The following is a 19,991-nucleotide window of genomic DNA, read 5'->3' on the forward strand; positions in this document are numbered from 1 at the left end:
GGAAGAAGTTGAATCCCTGAATAGACCAATAGCAGGCTCTGAAATTGAGGCAATAATTAATAGCCTACCAACCAAAAAAAGTCCAGGACCAGATGGATTCACAGCTGAATTCTACCAGAGGTACAATGAGGAGCTGGTACCATTCCTTCTGAAACTATTCCAATCAATTGAAAAAGAGGGAATCCTCCCTAACTCATTTTATGAGGCCAACATCATCCTGATACCAAAGCTTGGCAGAGACACAACAAAAAAAGAGAATTTTAGACCAATATCCCTGATGAACATCGATGCAAAAATTCTCAATAAAATACTGGCAAACCGGATTCAGCAGCACATCAAAAAGCTTATCCACCATGATCAAGTGGGCTTCATCCCTGGGATGCAAGGCTGGTTCAACATTCGCAAATCAATAAACATAATCCAGCATATAAACAGAACCAAAGTCAAGAACCACATGATTATCTCAATAGATGCAGAAAAGGCTTTTGACAAAATTCAACAGCCCTTCATGCCAAAAACGCTCAATAAATTCGGTATTGATGGAATGTACCTCAAAATAATAAGAGCTATTTATGACAAACCCACAGCCAATATCATACTGAATGGGCAAAAACTGGAAAAATTCCCTTTGAAAACTGGCACAAGACAGGGATGCCCTCTCTCACCACTCCTATTCAACATAGTGTTGGAAGTTCTGGCTAGGGCAATCAGGCAAGAGAAAGAAATCAAGGGTATCCAGTTAGGAAAAGAAGAAGTCAAATTGTCCCTGTTTGCAGATGACATGATTGTATATTTAGAAAACCCCATTGTCTCAGCCCAAAATCTCCTTAAGCTGATAAGCAGCTTCAGCAAAGTCTCAGGATACAAAATTAATGTGCAAAAATCACAGGCATTCTTATACACCAGTAACAGACAAACAGAGAGCCAAATCATGAATGAACTTCCATTCACAATTGCTTCAAAGAGAATAAAATACCTAGGAATCCAACTTACAAGGGATGTAAAGGACCTCTTCAAGGAGAACTACAAACCACTGCTCAGTGAAATCAAAGAGGACACAAACAAATGGAAGAACATACCATCCTCATGGATAGGAAGAATCAATATCGTGAAAATGGCCATACTGCCCAAGGTTATTTATAGATTCAATGCCATCCCCATCAAGCTACTAATGAGTTTCTTCACAGAATTGGAAAAAACTGCTTTAAAGTTCATATGGAACCAAAAAAGAGCCCGCATTGCCAAGACAATGCTAAGTCAAAAGAACAAAGGTGGAGGCATCACGCTACCTGACTTCAAACTATACTACAAGGCCACAGTAACCAAAACAGCATGGTACTGGTACCAAAACAGAGATATAGACCAATGGAACAGAACAGAGTCCTCAGAAATAATACCACACATCTACAGCCATCTGATCTTTGACAAACCTGAGAGAAACAAGAAATGAGAGAAACAAACTAGGGGAAAGGACTCTCTAGTTAATAAATGGTGCTGGGAAAATTGGCTAACCATAAGTAGAAAGCTGAAACTGGATCCTTTCCTTACTCCTTATACGAAAATTAATTCAAGATGGATTAGAGACTTAAATGTTAGACCTAATACCATAAAAACCCTAGAAGAAATAGAAGAAAACCTAGGTAGTACCATTCAGGACATAGGCATGGGCAAGGACTTCATGTCTAAAACACCAAAAGCAACAGCAGCAAAAGCCAAAATTGACAAATAGGATCTGATTAAACTAACGAGCTTCTGCACAGCAAAAGAAACTACCATCAGAGTGAACAGACAACCTACAGAATGGGAGAAAATTTTTGCAATCTACTCATCTGACAAAGGGCCAAAATCCAGAATCTACAAAGAACTCAAATAAATTTACAAGAAAAAAACAAACAACCCCATCAAAAAGTGGGCAAAGGATATGAACAGACATTTCTCAAAAGAAGACATTCATACAGCCAACAGACACATGAAAAAATGCTCATCATCACTCGCCATCAGAGAAATGCAAATCAAAACCACAATGAGATACCATCTCACACCAGTTAGAAAGGCAATCATTAAAAAGTCAGGCAACAACAGGTGCTGGAGAGGATGTGGAGAAATAGGAACACTTTCACACTGTTGGTGGGATTGTAAACTAGTTCAACCATTATGGAAAACAGTATGGCGATTCCTCAAGGATCTAGAACTAGATGTACCATATGACCCAGCCATCCCACTACTGGGTATATACCCAAAGGATTATAAATCATGCTGCTATAAAGACACATGAACACGCATGTTTATTGCGGCACTATTCACAATAGCAAAGACTTGGAATCAACCCAAATGTCCATCTGTGACAGACTGGATTAAGAAAATGTGGCACATATACACCATGGAATATTATGCAGCCATAAAAAAGGATGAGTTTGCGTCCTTTGTAGGGACATGGATGCAGCTGGAAACCATCATTCTTAGCAAACTATCACAAGAAGAGAAAACCAAACACCGCATGTTCTCACTCATAGGTGGGAACTGAACAATGAGATCACTTGGACTCGGGAAGGGGAACATCACACACCGGGGCCTATCATGGGGAGGGGGGAGGGGGGAGGGATTGCATTGTGAGTTATACCTGATATAAATGATTAATTGAGGGGTGCTGACGTGTTGATGGGTGCAGCACACCAACATGGCACAAGTGTACATATGTAACAAACCTGCACGTTATGCACATGTACCCTAGAACTTAAAGTATAATAAAAAAATAAAAATAAAAAAAATATAAAAAAAAACACGATTTAATTCGCCATAAAATGTTGATGTACAAAGAAAAAGAAGAAAACAGCAACAATAATAACAACACTAATAAAAGCTGACTGTGACCCAAAGCAAATCTCTACTCTTAATGTGTATTACTACATTTAATTCGCACAACAGCCCAGGGAGAGAAGTATAATTTCCATTAAACGGATGAGGAAACTAAGGCTGAAAGGTTTTGCCTAAATTTACCCAAAGCAAGACAACTGGTAAGTGGTAAAACTGAGACTTTGAACATAGACAGCTCTGCCAACTTTTAGCTACACATCCCCTATCTTTTCCTAAACTGCTTCCTGCATAAAGATGTTCCACAGCTGGTATTCTGAGTTAAGTATGTGCAAAAGACCACATTACAGATGGTAAGAGAGGCTCCTTTTTTTAAATCTAAGAAATAAATTATCGTTGCCTCACCCATGGTGATCTTTCTGGATTTTATCCTACAGTAAATAGAAAGTGGGAAGATAATCATTTTCCTTGCTGTTTGTTGTCTCTGTAATATGTTGGTCCTTACAGAGAAATATTGTATTATAACTTTAAATGATTAAAACTTTCAAAAAGATCACTAAATATAGATAAGTTGCTTAAAATGAGAGACAAACTCAAATGAATCAAAAAAACTAAAATTTCACAAATATAAATGAAATAATTTTATTTCCCAAAAATATCAGATTAGATTAGGTTGGTTTTTTTTTTTTTTCCTCTTTTTTGAGACAGAGTCATACTCTGTCACCCAGGCTGGAGTGCAGTGGTGCAATCACAGCTCACTGCAGCCTCCCTCTCCTAGGCTCGAGGAATCCTCTTGCCTCAGCCTCCCAAGTAGCTAGAACTATGGGCATGCACACCACATCCAACTATTTTTTTTTTTCAGTAGCAATGGGATCTCACTAGGTCGCCCAGGATGGTCTCAAACTCCTGGGCTCAAGCAATCCTTCCTCCTCAGCCTCCCAAAGTGCTGGGATTACAGGCCTGAGCCACTGTGCCTGGCTAGTTGCTTTTAAAATTCACATATGTTTATTTTAAATTCAAAGACTTCAATATATGTATATCTTACAGTCAAAGTTGGAAGTGAAACTTATTTTCAAGGTGCTATTGATGTCTAAGCCAACTTGTTTGCTAAGTCATGTGTTGATGAGCCTAGAAAGTCCATTTTTTACCACATGTGCGAGCATCTGGCTAACAATAATAATAATAACAACAACAAGAGCCCTTCTCTTGTAAGTGGACGTTAACAACAGGAAAGTTCCCACTTTAACAAAACGACAAATCTTTTACATTGTATTATTTATCTTCATGCTTGTCTTTATCTCCTGGAACAATGTGTGCTCCCCCTGGTGGCCAGAATAATACCTTCAGCTTCCCAGTTCAAGCTAATCATATTCCAACTTGTTTGCCAAAGAAGCGTTTTATTTTTCATGTTTCACAAGTTTCAGGCTCCCATTCAACTTTTTAAGAAGTCAGTTTCTTTCCATTCATTTAAATATCTTGCTTACTTTTCATCCAAGAGATTGTTGTTAAATCTAGTAATTTTTGTTTTGTTGTTTGTTGTTGGGGGTAAAATAAAATCTTACAAAGCTAAAACCACATCCACAAATGACTGAAAGAAACCCTGAAAGTTAAAATTGTGAGGTCTATATAAGAAATGACACTGCAGATAATCCATCAAGTCAATATATTTCACCAGAGAAAAAGGAAATAAGACGTTACACTATGGAAATGTAATTTAATAGCTGAATGAATACTTATCTGCCTATTTCATCCTTAAGAAGAAAAAGGAAAGTGAAGGCAACCCAGGTGGTTACATTATAATGCAGTCGAAATTCCATCACCCATGAAAACTGCAATTGGGATTCCACTTTTGGATTTGGCCGGCCAGAAACAGATGTGTGTTCCAACAAGAATCACAGGCTGCATCTCCTGGACAAGAGCTCTTTAGAGTGCAGCAGGAGTTTCAACTGGTTTTAACTCCAAAGAAAGGACTAGACTAAACTGAGTATAATTGTTCCAAGTGTTTAGAATTCCCAAGTTGGACTCGGGCTAAATGTGTGGTTCTCATTTTATGGCCTTGAAAAAGAAGACAGTGTGATTCTTCCTTGTTCTGTTAAAAAAAGAAAAAAAAGAAAAAAAGAAAAATTTAAGGTTGAGATACAAAGGTTTGGCTAGAAGTAGCTCAACCATAGGACATTTCTTCAGTGAGTAAGGCTATGGTTCAGACAGCAAGGTCAAGGTGAAAACCAAATACCACTTTGTGCATAAATCTTGCTCATTAAAAGAAGGGACTCAAATGTTTCTTATTATATAGACTGTCTGGATGCACGATCCTTTCAACTGAGTTCCTCGGGCACATTCTAGCAAGATTCTAAATTCATATCATCCAGCATTACATGGGGCAGGTAGAGTTTCTTTTGAAAAGAAACCCAGGCCAATGTAATCCTAGCTAGGGAAGCCGATGCCAGGAAATCTACAGCGTGCTTTACCGAAACCACAGTTCAATTAAATAAATTCCATCCTTCTTACCAGGAGTCAAGAAACACACAAATGGCGGAAATACAGTTGTCAGTGAGTGGGGTTCACTCGTCAGGAGGTTAATTCCACATGGATTTTAGTAAATTGAATTTGGGATAGGTTAAAAAAAAAAATACTTGTGCCAGTATTGAAAATCTAAACTTTATTTGTAGCCGGTATTTCTTCAAACAAGGTTTTGCCGCACCCCTCTGCCTCCATGTCTCTTTCCTGGCCCAGAGAGACTGACTCCCTCCAAAGGAGAGGAAGCCTTCCCCTCACATCTTCGAATGCCTTTCAGTGATCTGTAGAACAACTCAGGGCATATTCAAGAAGGGCAAAACTTCATGCCTCTTGTTCCTCAATCCTCCTTTCCTTTGGTTTGTTTTCCTTACTTCTTGCCAAAAAGCAGCTACCTTTGGCAGGGAAGTTGCTACAATCCATTGCAAGTACTTCCTCCAGTAATGAACACAACAAAATCCTGTCTTTATTCATTTAAAGCACGAAGCTGGCCCTCTTTACAAATACCCTGTTTTTAATAAATCCTTGGTAATAGACATCCATTTACGAGAATAAAGTGGGTACATTGGAGCTGAAGCTGGTGGTACACAGATCAAATCTTCAGCTCATGTCTGTGTGTGTGCACAGCACAATTCATTAGGGTGCGCCTTTAAATAACACATGGACAGAAACAGATACTTTCCCGCATGCATGTTTTTCCTGGAAAGATTCACAAAACACTGTAACAGCATTCACCTTTAAGAACAAAGATAAGAGTAGGAAGAACTTCCACTTTTCATTTTAATGTTTCTGTACTGCTTGAGTTTTAGTGATACACATATATTATTTCTATTCTTTAAAAAAATCAGAGGGCTACTGAGTGATTACGTCTTTATTTTGGGGGGTTACATCTCTATATTTTTCTTCAAAAAAAAACTTATTCTTAAATTAAAAAAAAAAAGGCAAAGACAAACTGTGTTTAGGGAGTGATTGTTTCTCAAATTACTCTACCTGACGTGGTGCTGCATAATTTTATTATGAGCTCTCAATGCCTCCACAGATCCACATGAACAAAGAGCAAAAGTGCAATATTCCAATGGGATCTTTTGGAAAATATTTAAATTCTGGGTCTCCCACCAACCTTTCAAGTGATTCCTCTAACTTTTGTTAACAGATAAGCAAAATTGTCTCCAAAGAGGTGAAGCCACACCAGTGCCAGTCTTCCTACAGGGCAGGTCACCATGTGCATTACTGCATTGAAGGCTATATTTCACAGACAGGCTCAGAGAGGTCCCAGTCCCCTGACGTATACAGTGGAGCAGAGATTTAAGCCAAGTTCACTGAGACATTCTGTGATCCCCAGCCGAGAGAGAGGGGGTATGTCCCTCCACACCCCACATGATGTGCCAGAGCCTGCTGGCTCTGGGACGAAGGCTGCTTATCCTTTGTGAATGCTCGCCCCAGAGCCAGGGAACTCAAAGACCTGCCTCCAGCCACAGGATACAGGGAACAAGAGGCAGATTTGAAAAATGCCTTCCTTTGCAGGTGGCACTTAAAACACCGGTGCTTTGCATCCATCCTGGGGCGCATTTCCCAGCTCTTCTCCCCCAGAACCCTGATCAGCTCAAACACAGAAGTGGGCCATAGCAGGGAAATGAGGATGGTGACAACTCAAAGGTAGAAGTTGTCATATAGATTCTTCTCAATCCTTCAGAAAAGGATGTGATGTCTTCCTCCTGGCCTGGGCAAACCAGTCCTTCTCCAGGCATCACAAATGGGTGCCTGAAAATTCTGTCCAGGATGTCACAACTGAGCATGCAATGCTCATCTAAGCACAAGGAGACAGGCTGAGAGGATGGGGGACTTGGGAACATACTTCTTTGTCATACTTTTTTCCTATTATCAGTATGACAAGCTCTTCTACAGGATATGCTGCCATGGAAGGCTGAGGACCTCAGTCTCAAAGTCCAAGTCTCAATCCTGCCTCTCTGATGAGATAGTGTCACCCAGTTTCCAAGGACAAGCCCACTAATTCATACCTTGCTATGTGGTCTAGAGAAAATAAATCAAATCTCTAGCCATCACTAACACTGTCTACAAAATGAAACTTTAAAAAAAAAAAAAGACAAGAGACTTTGAATCTGAGAAGAAGAGTCTCTCTAGGAAAAGAGTAAGTACTGTTTTATAACTGATACCTTCAACAGGTACTATCGCAAAGAGATGCAATAAAAACAGTTTACCACTGGTCCCTAGGTGCATCCAGTGCACACACCAAGCAGGCAGCTCCACTCACAAACAGCAACTTCAATTCAAAAATCTCTTCCAACAGTTTTAGAAAGCCAAACAGAGAGAGGGAAAAAAAAATAGCCAGAAGCCCCTTTGTAGTGCAAACCCCCTAGATTACTTGGTAGCCTGGGATTGTCTTCTTTAGCTTTTAGAATACTAGAAATGTTCTGAAGAACTCCTCCATTCTGGCTTTGTGCCTTTTGCCCATTTTACTCTTTTCAGAATTAACTGCATTTTAAGATGATTTCTGCATATTTCCTCTCTAGCTAAGTTTCTCAGGGCTCACCTGGCACCCATCCCTTTCGAGGGAAGAAGGGGCTCCCCACCCCACTGGCAAATGCCTTCCCCATTTCCATTTCGCTTTCTCTTCCACTTCTTGACCAACCTGGAATGCAGGTGCTCCTGAGGAAACCAAGAAAATAATTTCTCTTGAAATTATTTCTCAGTGTTCATCCTGGAAACTCAGGGGAGAGAGTAGCTGCGGAGTAAGAATTCAACACTCTGCACTCAGAAACAGACTTGCTCACCTCACCACACACCTTTCAGACGCTTTCCTTTATTTAGAGGCAGCCACCTTAACAGGCGATGTCAGGCTCTCACCAGGGATATTGCTGTGACTACAGAATTGCATTATGTCCAGGGTCCCACCACCAGCTAGCCTAACTTGGAAGCAGTTCACAGCTCTTGCAGCTGGCTCTAGAAGACGCTTTCTGGGTTGTTGCGTTTTGTTTTTAACCCTCATCCCTTGCAAACCAGAAGTCCAAATGAACCTTTGTACCTGGAAGCCGTTTGTGGTTTAAATTAACAAATGTGCTGACCCCTGAACACCAAAAAGTGCTGATGTGTTTACCATTTGTTCGATTCCCTGGCAAGTGTGAGTGGAGGGATGGAAGGAGACACCTGCAGGACATCCAGTTTTCTAAGCACAGAAAACGCCAACAACCCCTGTGCTCCCTATTCCTATCCCAGTCTTCTTTGGGGTGACATCATCTCAGAAGGGAAGAGAAGCCCGGCGGCCACTGGGCTCTGAGAAAACAGATTTCCAGACAATATACTGCGGGGATCGAAGGGAGAGGACAGTTCATGGAGGGTTTTTTAGGGTTTGTTATTACAAAAAATATATATAAAATAAAGGCTGTGGCTTTTCTGTCCACTTCTTAGGTTAGAGCTCCCCTCCATTAGGGCTGGGGGTCTCAGAGGAGTGAAGGCTACAAAGTCCCAGGTGCCAAAGAAGGGACTGTCACCGAGATGGCTCTAGGGCTCTCAGGGACTGAGGGAGGGTTGGGGAAGCAGTAAAACAAAGGGAATTAGGGCCCTTGACAGTAGAGTAAGAGAGAGAGAGAGGGAAAGACGGGATGGACCAGGAAAAAGGGCTGAGAGCATATAGAGGAGTAGATAGAGGAGAAGGGGAAGGAGCGGGACTGGAGCAGAGGTCGGAGCAAGAAGAGAGTGGAAGGGCAGAGGGAGCCATGGAAGGTCGGGGAAAGCCGGGGGTGGAAGGGAGGGAGGAAAGAAAAGAGAAAGGGAAGGGAGGGAGAGTGAGAAAAAAAGAGAAGGGAAGGAAAGAGGGAGAGAGGCGAGACGGAGACGGACAAAAGAGTGACAAAAAAGAAATTTGAGGCCGGCAGAGCGAGGGAGGCCACGTCAGAGCAAGGATTGTGAGGAGGGTGCAACAGTCTAAAGCCAAAGTTAAGAGAAGCCTCAAAACCCAGGCCAATAAAGGAAGTGTGGTGGGTCCGGACAGAGGCAGGGCTGGGCCTGGGGGCTGACTGGGCGTGCACCCGGGGGCCGGCGCTGGCTTCCTCCGCCTCCGCCGCGTGTCCTCCGGTCCTGCCCACGCAGCTTGCCGGGGCCGCCGCGCAGACCTGTGCGCCCGGGTCCGCCTGCCGTTCCCTCCGAGCTCGGGTCCGGGGAGAGCTGCCCCTAGGAGGTCGAGGCCGGGATGGGCAGTCCGTGTAAGCTACTGAGGGCGTCCGGGGCCTTGCTGCCGGGACTGGGAGGCTTCCTGTCAGCCACTGCGGGAGGAAGCACAGGGGCGTCGGATCACTGCCTAACGCCGCTGCAGGGCGAGCGGCACTGGGACTCGACGCAGGCAGAGCGAAGTGGTGCGCGCTCAACCCTTGAAGACTCTGGAAGAGGGAAACAGAGACTCGCGCTCTCCAGAGACCCCAAGCTTCCGTGGGCGACCAGCCCTCCCTCTCCCGCTAGGGGAGCCACTTGCAAGGACAGTCTTGGCAAGCGGGACTCTTCGCAAGGCCATTTGCAAACACTGACCGCTGGCCTGGTGCAACTCCCGTTGCCCTCCAACCCCCTCACCACCTGCTCAGTAAAGGAAGTGACGGGCGCAGAGGGCTGGGAAGGTTTCAGGTCTGATGGAGACTTCCGCAGAAGGGAGCGGGACTCCAACGTTGCGCGGACCCTCACCCTTTCCAAACCCCAGGCGCGTGCAGAAGTGCGAAGGGCAGCCAAAGCGTCGAGTCAGCTGACACCCGCGGCTCGGAACTTGCTGTGGGCAGGGGGAAATCGTGCGGGAAATGAGCCACCAGAGATTCCCCTGGAGCGGCCTGGATTCCTCCGACACAGGAGGCAGTTGCGCTTTAAGTGAGCGGCAGACTTCGTTGTGCCCACGAGGTCCGGGGATCCAGATGCGCTCACCACTGTGGGCACAGCACGTCCTGGGACCTGTAGGCCTCCGGATTAAGTGACAGTGGGATGGCCAGATCGGGCGGTATTCTGCGCCTTACTCTATTATTTGGGGGTTTGGGAAGGGGCCCAAGTTTTAACTACTGGAAACCAGAAAGTGACGCCGCGATTGCGCAAGCCTGTTTTTCCTTTCCCAACCTTGGGCCACTCCGCTTCTCCTACAACCAGGATCCACAGTATGTTTATACCTACAGGGGCCTATTTTCAATTTTCTTTTTTCCCCAAGTCCTCCTTTAAAGGGGGAGCTTGGAGCGCCTCAATTTGCGTGAGGGGAACTCTGGATTTTTTTTCTCCTGCAACTTCCCTCGCCTCAGCCTCAAGGCGCAACTTGCTGTGGCTGCGCAGAGCTGGGCCAACCACCTCTGTGCAAGACACACACACCCAGACACAAACACACACAAACACACACAAACACACGGTTTCGCTGAGGTTTTAAAGAGGTCTAAAGACCTTCCCCGGACGGTGGCCCCTCTGCTTTTCCCTGGCTCTCAGTTCTTTTTCCTAAACATAGTTGTGGCCGCCCAGCCAAGAAGTATTCAGACCTTTTCTTTCTACCCTGGACACACACTTCAAAGTGAGGACCTGTTTAGAAAACATCTGAGGAGGAGGAGGTTTCTCAGCCAAGGGACGGTTACCTTAGAGACAAGCAAGAAACTGAACTCATGAAAAATAAACATCCAGGACGACTGCATCCCACCCGACAGGGGCGAATCCTGCTGTGTTTTTAGCCCAGTCCAGACCATCCTTTCTCATAGGGCCCCTCCTGCCCTCCATTCCCTCCACAGGACAAATGGGTGGGTACTTCTGGGCCCTCGGAGGCCAGGGCCTGGGTCAGGCTCATTTAATTCAGGGGCTAAGAATGGGGAGAGACATTTTTTTAATATTCAACTGCAATTACAGGGCACTCTGGGACCACCGTTGAGGGGAAGGGACCCCTGGGGTTGGGTCAAATGAGGCTGCGGTTGGCAGCATCCGGTGCGACAATGCCAGCGCCCTAGTGCTCTCTGACAAAGTTTACTTCTAGGATCCTCCAAGAACCAATCCCCAGGCAGAGGTAACTAGAGCAAAGCTGCAAGTTATCTTTAACAAATATAAGCAATATATTTTCTTTGTGAGTATGCAATATCTTATAGATTTGATTTCCAAATCTTGAGTCATTCCAGAGCCCCACAGGGAGGGACTTAAAACCCTGAGGTTTCAAGAGTATCGGGAAACACCCTGTAAATACCAGCTGTCTTGAGGGAACATCTGGTGGTGTCTGCCACCTAAGAGTGGGGAAGGGGAGATGGTCATCCCCTGGCTGTGAAAAGGCATTTAGATGTGGGTGGAGATTCCTAGAATGTCGGCCTCTCCAAGTGAAGATCAAGCGAAACTTTTCCTATTCTTCTTAATTCCCAAAAATTAAAGTTTCCATTCAGGGGATGGGGAATGTAAATTATACCTTTTGTCTACATAGTAGGAAACCCAGACTCACTACCTTTAAAAAAAAAAGAAAAAATTAATTATAGTATTAATTAAATAACACAATTAATCAATTAATATCTAATTTATTGCTAAATTTTCATTTTGACATTTGATTAAGTTTCACTTAGGGTAACTGTTAAGCTGTTCATTTGCACTAATTTGGAGGACATGTTGATATATATTGCACTGTGTGTGTGTGTTATGTGTATGTGTTAGGTGATCAAAGGTATTTGCTTTTACTGAGCGTTTATTATATTAAATTGCTTTTCATTATACAGAAGACTTTTTTCTTACTGAAAAGAAATTCAGTAAATGCTATTCTCACTATTCTTATGAATTGAACACTTGGTGATTTACTATAGTAAATTGTCCTGTGGGACAGGTTTCTTTGAAAATATTAATTTCTTAAGAACTGGTCAGAAAATAAAAGGCAGTGATTTTTACTATTTTTCTGTCTTTTCAAAGACTAGTTGTGTTGAGGAAATAGATATTTGAAGTCCGCTGTTCTACCAGTAAGGAGTAAAAATCCATAACCCAAGTATGTATGTAATTCTCAGGCTATGAATATAGATAGATAATGAATGATTATTTCTACATTCCTGTTCGAACACAAACAATTGCATGCCAGCTTGAGAAATCATTACTAATGATGTCCCCAAGTTATCTGATTATCTTTTATTAGAACCTTTAAAGAACTTGGAGGACCACAAAATTAAATTAACTTAATAACTAGAGTAACAAATTATTGCTGCAGCTTTTGAAAACAGGTGGGATATTACATAATAGCAAGCCGATATAATGGTAAAAGGGACTTAAATACCAGCACCGTTCAATGGTTCTGTATTTCTGAAAATGAAAGTGTCTTCTAAAGAAAATCAATCACCAGTGAGGCTAAATGTTAAAATCAGCTTCCCCACCACTTCCACCTCAAATTAATGAGAAGTAGTTTAGAATTAGGAACTGTGTGTGCTACCTTTGGGTTATTATCTGCACTTTATAATTTGTGTCTAATGTAGAGCTTAAAATTCCTCCAGGGCAAAGTAGCTGTATTGGAAAACAAATGCATTCCTCTGAAGATTGTGGGTCTTTTTTCTAAGTCTTCCTTCTCCTTAAGATGAACCCAGGGAAACATTTCAAATCTGTAGTTATACTTTTTAAATTCAAAAGAACCTGCTTATTTAAGTGATTTGTGTAATGTGGTACATTTTATTTTGATTTCGATTTTGGCAGATAACCTCAGTTGTTGAGAAAACAGGTTGATTGGAGGCTGAGGATGAGTGAAGCGCTCATCTGCGACCCCTTAGCTATCCTTAAATGTAAAGCTTAAAGGAGTTCTCACTCTTAACTTTTAACATTTCCTTCACTTGGATTTTTGTATAAATGAGCAAGTGATAGTATCCCGTTTAAATTAAACTTAAAGTTTAAAAGAGCTCTAAATCCCAATTTTTATAAATTTTCCTTACTTGGATCTGTCTGTAACTAAGCAAGTGAACATTATCCTAATATCCCAGGATGTCTGTGCTCTAGCAAAGGTGGAAATAGAAAAGTATTTTTCTCCCTTCACTTCACTGTTGTGGATGGCATCTTTATTTCCTTCCTGCCCCCATCCCCACCCCCACTCCCCAGGGCATGCCCTCCTATCGTATCAAGACTACTTGGAAATAGCACTTTCTGCCTGGGCAGCACCAAGGAGGATGGCCCTCCTGTGCCCTGCCTGCCCACTGCCACCTGCCACTACATCCACCTGGCTTCCAGACCTGGACAGGTGGAGGCAAAGCAGTTAGTAAAAATCCTTTTATAATCTGAGAACACCACGCTGTCTCCCAGGTCTGTGCCTTGTCCCTTTCTCTGCTGGGGCTGGGACACCCTGGAGTGACCCTTTCCTTTCCCAGGTTGGTTGAAGTTGCAAATTTCTGGTGCTCAGAACCTAAGCACTGGCAAGTTCGAAGTTAGCAAATCAAGCCATTCCTGTTAACAACAAAGAACATGAGACTCAAGGGCTGGTGAGCTTTTCCCAAGTTAAAGGAAAAACTGGACCCCTCCGGGCAGTGTGAGAGGATGCCCCTCACACTGCTGACTGTCAGTGACATACCTAAAATCTCTTCCTTGACTTTTCAGGAAGTGGACTTATGAAAGAGGAAGAGGAAGAGGAAGCAGAAAAGGAGGCAAGACTACCAGGCACATTTTCCACAGAAAGAGAGAAACCTCTCCTTCCCCGCCACCCACCACCACCACCAACAACAACCACCACAGGAAGCTCCTGAGCCTGGAGTAAAGGACAATGATTTACATGGCCTCTACTTTCCCACAGTGTGTATTTAAGAAAAAGAATCCAAAGGCTCTTTTTTTTTTTTTTTCTTTAAGGAAGCTGGGAAAAACAGATGGGCAGTGTGGCAGAGATGGGAAGGGTCCTGGGATGGAGGTCAGGTGCCACTAGCAAGTCCAACCCCACCTAAAGGGCTCAGGTGCTAGGACAGGTCTACAGAAAGGTGAGCCTTGAGGGTGCCTGCTAGACGTATCCCCGGATGGAGAAACAGAAACCCAGAAAGAAGCAGGAACTTGGTCGAAGGTGCCAGAACCGGATCCAAACCCACGTGTCCTGTATGCCAGAAGGACCCCCTTTCTCATCTCCCCTCATAAGTGGAGGGGACAGTCTTGGGGCCAGTCTCTCTCAACCTCGGGTACCTTTATAGGGACACCTGTCAGAACGAATCTGCTCCAAGAAGCTACAGGCATATAACGGTTAACCCAGAGGAAGGGTTTATGCCCAGGATCCACCTCTTCCCCACCCGCTCTCCCTTTTCCCAGGCTCACACCCCCTCCCCAGTACCCTTCCTAACCCTTCCAGTATCCACCCGACCCCCTCCCTGCGCTCCTCACCTTCTCGGCTGGGATGCTTGAAGGTCATTGCTGCAGCGAGTTCCCCGCCGTGCACAGCTACGCCGGCCCCGGGGGGCGCCAGCGGAGGGCCTTGCGCCGGCGGCCACGGCGGGCCCGGGGCGAGGTAGCCGCCTCCCGGGGCGCTGTACACGCCGTGCTGGTTGGAGGCCGGGTAGGCGCAGGCAGGGAGGAAGCCGCCCACGGCAGAGAGGGTAGAGGCCGACTGTGGGGATAGAGAGGGACCGTCAGCAGCAGAAAATCCTGCCTTCTCTAGCCCACGCCATCACTGAGACGGGAGTTCTCATCCATTATCCCTCCCCAACGCCCTGTCCCCATCCATCAGCCCCATGAGAGGCCTGGCCTCTAAATTTCCTAATAAGGACCCCTTGGCAAAGTGATTTCTAAGAATTCACTCAAACTGTTACAAATAATGATTTGAAGGGGTCATGGTGTTCGTATCGGGATTTAGAGAAAGAAGGTCCTTCACTGTGGACCTGTGATCTGGAGTTCCTGCTTTTTTAGCTAAAGTATCTTGGCAAAGGCAAGTCAACCCCTCGAAAGTCAGACTCCTCCAAACTAGTAGGCTTGAGGAAAGGACAAAAAGGATGCTTGCTGGCCAGCCTCCAGATACAACCATCTGTCTGCCTGGAAATTTTGTCTTTTATTTCTCTCTCTTTTTCCCCACTTCCCCAAACTTTCTGCTTTCCTACTTAAGGTCACCTCCCGCACGTGCCTCCTGGTTACCTGAGTGTATTTAATGTCTGCCTCTAAGGCAGGTTTCTCCAGCCCATTCACTGCAGGGGTGGCGGGGAAGGCCGTGCGGTTCACGCAGGCCCAGTCTTCCATCTTGGGAGAGTAAGTGGTGCCTTCACTCCCAGCCAGGGCCCCTGCAGGGGACAGAGGACAGATTAGAAGGTGCCTCCAAATCTGCCCTGGGCACACGTGTGGCCAACCACCCAGCTTGTATCTGAAGGCAGGGCCGGGGTTCCCACAAAATTTGTAGGTGGCCTGACACTCCACCAGTAGACAGAGGGCAACAGGGACTGGGATGTTCACCACTCCGGGTGGGGCAGAGGAAAGGCAGCCAGGCCTGCTGACCTGTCCTCCTAGCCTTCAGCCCGCTTCCCACGAACGGGAGGCTGCTACTGAGTCAAAGCCTGGGCAGACTCAGCCAAAGCGGCTGCTCCATTGTCTAGACACGGCTCCCAGAAACTTCCAAGTTCAAATCTACAAGAAATCAATACAAGAAAATTGTATTGATTTCTCAACATCTGCACAAGCATCTGGAGGGCAGGGAGACGATTCTACCAGAACTGCCTCCAGAAATGCCCAGGGTTTCCCAAAAGAAGTGTCAACATTGTGGTCCCCGTTCAGATAGAAGCAGACAGCTGCTCCCCGGGCCCTTGTGTGTGCCAGGAACCAAGGGAAAGCTCCAGATCTGCATGCAGGCTTGGTGGGGTCACCTCCCGACCAGCTGCCCACTGACATTTCATGGGAAGCTTTAGCGTCAGACTGGGTTAGAGCCACCAGGAGACATAAAGGTAGCGCAGGGCCACAGAGGCGCTGCTACTGCTGGAGCTGAGCACTCACAGTTTCTTTCCAGCCACCACTCTTTCCTCCTAGGCTACCTTGAATTTTGCTTCTTACCCTCCTCCTGAGTCTGCTCTCCTAAGAGTGTGCCATCCCCTGGCCAGCTGCTGGCAGCCAGGGACAGGGCAAAGAAATCCAGACCGATTCTGGCCAGATTCTTTCCCGGTCAGGCATCAAAGTTATTCCAAACCTCCCTGCCTTCCCCATCTTCCTCATCACCCATTTGACCAACAGTTTGTTGAGCTTTAATTGCAGATAAACGACAAATCCTTGTGAAGGTGGCTGCAGCCCCAGCAGCCATCACCCCAAACTCCAGGACCTGCAAGGCCACAGGGCCTTAGAGACGTAGGCCACTCAACAGACCACAAGATCCCTTTTCCTTTAACTCAGAAGAGCCACTGGGCCTGGGACTGGGGGGCCAGAACCCTTGGGAAATTGTGAAGGATTCTGAGAGCTAAAGAAAGCGTCTCAAAATTGCCTGAGCGTTTTTTTTTTTTTTTTTTTCCTTAGATTTGGCAATAGCGATTTGCATACTTTTTGCAAGAATGAAAAAGCGCAGTTTCAGGCCTCCAAATTTGTGGTTGGCGATTGCTCTTCCATTTGGGAAATATTTTCCATATTTGTCATAAAAAGTTCAAGATGTCCGAGGTCTCTGACAAAAGGCCCAGGACCACCAGCCTCCCTGGCCAGTGTGGAGCCCTCCCCTAAGCCAGAACCGGTCCCGGGAGGAGAGCGAGTGTGAGTCCTCTCCTGCAAGCCTGCCCGCCCCAGGTTCTGCCCCTTAATAGAAGGCTACGGAGGCCGCCACGACTGACCTGTTTGCTCCATAAACGTCCGGATGCCCAGGATGTTGCTGACCGAGTGTGCCGAGGGCCATGAGCGCGGGATGCTGACGTGGCCCGCCGTGCCCGGGACCCCGGGGTGGCTGCCCATCTTGGCGCCGGTGGGCGACACGGGACTGGGGTAGGGGTACTGGTAGATGTGGTTGTAGGGCAGCGTAGGCTGCGACGGCGGCTGCTTACTTGCCTCGTACGGTCCGGGCTGCGCCAGGCTGCCGATCTTGTTGCGCAGGATGCGGCTGATGGAGCTCACCGAGGGCACATTGTACTTGTCACAGACGCCGTCGGCCAGCAGCCGGTCGCGGATCTCCCAGGCAAAGATGCCGGGGTCTCCCTGCTTGTAGTCCCGGATGTGCTTGACCACGTTGGGAGTGGTGACGCGGGGCTTGCTGCCCCCGATGGCCCCCGGCAGAATGGAGCCGGTCTCGTTGTAGCGCGCCAGGATCTTGCTCACGCAGCCGTGGGATACGCGGAGCTGCCTACTGATGTCACAGGGTCTGATGCCCAGCTGCGCCAGCTCCACAATGCGCAAGCGGATGGCGTTGGGCAGGGGGCGGCCGTTGACGAACACACCGCCCAGCTGGTTCACCTCGCCATACGTCTGCTCTGCGGATGCGCCAGACAAGAGTGAGCAAGCAGGGGAGAAAACACCGGGCGGGTTAGCCAAGGGTCCCCACGCGGATCGAGGGACTGCACCCAGGCGCACTTCCAAAGGGTGACCTGTGGGTCCCCAGACAGCTCGGAGTCCAAGGGCAAACCGCCTGGGTCCGGCTCAGAGTGGGCAAGGGCACAGAGGAGCCGCGGAGTGGAGCGCCGCGCATTGTAGCCCTCCGTGCCCTTTCGCGACTTTTAGCGCGTCTACTTGGAACACGCCCTTCCCAGACTTGCTGAACTGTCCCCTCCTTGGGGACCAGAGGAGAATGTAGCTCCTCCAGGACCCAGGACTGGGTCGCCCAGGGAAAGCGGACTAGAGGGAACGGAGGCACACGGACCCGACCCACCTCATCAGCCCGCCCGCGCTCTGCCTGTTGCCCGCCCCTTACCCATAGCGCGCGGGCCGGTCAGCTGCCTGGCGCCGGGGTGGCCGAGGTGGCCGGGGCTGGGCCCGGCGCAGTCCGGGAGAGCTTGGGCGCCGCCGCCGCCGGGGGAGAGGCATAGAGGGAGGGCGCGCGAGAGCCGAGAGCCGCGGCGGCCCAGCCGCGGGCTGGAGACGCGCTGTGAGCGGCCGCCGAGCGCGCTGCCGCCCGCTCCAGGGCCTGCCGCCGCCGCTGCTGCCCCCTCCCAGGAGACTCTCCACGCCCGCGACCCCAGGCCCAGGGTGAACTTCATCCGATTGGGAGAAATTCGTCTGACCGGGAGGCTGCAGCGTGCGGGAATCAATTTGACGTGTCCTCCACGTCAATCTCGGCAGTCACGCCGGAGACGCGCGAGTTGGCAGCTCATTGGTTCCCGTCACTGCTCCCCAGCGTCCCCCTCCCCGCCCTGAAACTCTACCCCCTCCTTCTATCCTCCCGCCTCGGCCCTCCTTCATTCCCCCCCCCCCACAACCCACTCCTCTACACACACACACACACACACACACACACACAGACACACACACACCATTTGGGCCTGGGACTTTGCACTACTCTGAGCCCCTTGCAGCCCCCTCCCTCCTCTGGCTTCGAGAATGATGGGGAAGTCATCTCAAATTGATTAGTGTGCTAGTACTAGTACTCGTTTTCGTTTTGGTTTTAATTTTATTTCTGCCACCATTAATAATAAGATAGAGAATAAAAGTTTATCGTGGCAAGGTGTTTAGGATATGGTTGTCTCTACCTCCCCACTCCCTGGGCAGCGGCCGGGGAAGAGTGGGATCAGTACCCCAGCTGGCTGGGAGTGTCAAGGTGAGCGTCCAGCGCGGTGCAGGGCGCCTGGCGGGAAGACACAAGGCAGAACTGATTCATGTGTGTCCCGTTCTTGGCCAGGTCCTCAATCCTTCTCTCAGGAAATCTTCACAACGTTTAATAGCCAACCACTCTCGGAATAGTGGGAGTGATTTCGGTGATGCGAGAGGGGCACGGTCCAAATCCTGTCTCCTACAGCCAGGCCCAGCCACCAGAACTCATTCCTCTCCAAGAGGCGACAGAAGGGGCAGGAGGCAAAAGGATTCCGGCCTGCTGCTACGAGGCGCATAGATCCGGCGCCCTCCGGTCCCCAAGCGCGACCAACGGGAGGCCAAATGCATAGCTCCAGCTCTAGGCCTGAAGGACAAGTTCCTTTCTCCTTGGCGGTGGAATCCGGCACCACTCTATCCCGGGTGGCCTGGCCTCGTCTTTCTCCCAGTACCTGCAGCTTCAGGAAGTCTCGGTTAAACCACAAAATGGTCATTTCTCCTTCATTTAAATGAGGTTTTGCGCAGTCCTGAATTATTTGCCCCTGAGATTGAACATCGACAATTTCTCTGTTTCTACCCAGCACCAGAGCAGTTCTGAACTCCCCAACCTGTGCAACTAACCGTGTCCAGTAGCCATGCGGTGAGGCCCAGGAGGAGGAAACTCGTGGTTTTGAACCTGAACTGATTTGAGGGTGTCAGGACCTGAGAGTTCTGAGGTTGAGCCCAATAAGCACCAAAGGCATTGGACTGAATGTGCTAGACCGGGAAGAGGGCATAGGGGACAGAGTAGGAACAGCAGAGATTTCTGAGACTCCCAGCTCTCCCCTGGAGGGGAGAACCCTCTTCCCCTCCCTCCCGCCCACTCCAAGGGTCTAGCTCTCCTTAGCCACCCAGAGTTGAATATGGCGCCAGCGCGGTGACAGTGGCTGAGGAGCACATGGACCCTATCAGCCCAGCCTGGGGAGCCTTGGCTGCGGAGGCCCCGACCCCTTTCCCTCCACTGCAGGGTCAGAGAGCATCCCTGGCTCCTAATCCACCCATCTAAATGT

General features: G+C 47.5%; 1 protein-coding gene across 1 annotated transcript; it reads right to left on the minus strand.

Annotated features, from left to right (window-relative positions):
• Positions 1-8,652: 8,652 nt before the first annotated feature.
• Positions 8,653-18,395, minus strand: PAX1 (paired box 1). Its single transcript, XM_010369099.1, has 5 exons — positions 18,110-18,395; positions 17,043-17,672; positions 15,382-15,524; positions 14,638-14,860; positions 8,653-9,605 (listed from the first exon to the last, which is right to left on the minus strand). The coding sequence occupies exons 1-5, from the start codon at positions 18,393-18,395 to the stop codon at positions 9,514-9,516; spliced, it is 1,374 nt and encodes a 457-aa protein (XP_010367401.1). The 3' UTR covers positions 8,653-9,513.
• Between the last annotated feature and the right edge of the window lie 1,596 nt (positions 18,396-19,991).

The sequence above is a fragment of the Rhinopithecus roxellana genome, chromosome 13, assembly GCF_007565055.1.
Source record: "Rhinopithecus roxellana isolate Shanxi Qingling chromosome 13, ASM756505v1, whole genome shotgun sequence".
Lineage (NCBI taxonomy): Eukaryota > Metazoa > Chordata > Mammalia > Primates > Cercopithecidae > Rhinopithecus > Rhinopithecus roxellana.

Bases quoted from the DNA above. Each gene is read 5' to 3' on its own strand.
- PAX1 (XM_010369099.1), bottom strand. From the start codon at position 18,395: ATGAAGTTCACCCTGGGCCTGGGGTCGCGGGCGTGGAGAGTCTCCTGG. The intron at 14,861-15,381 runs GTAACCAGGAGG...CTATCCCCACAG, and splicing joins CAGACATTAAATACACTCAG to TCGGCCTCTACCCTCTCTGC. The intron at 9,606-14,637 runs GTGAGGAGCGCA...TTCCTCCCGCAG, and splicing joins CAAGCATCCCAGCCGAGAAG to TGGCTGACAGGAAGCCTCCC.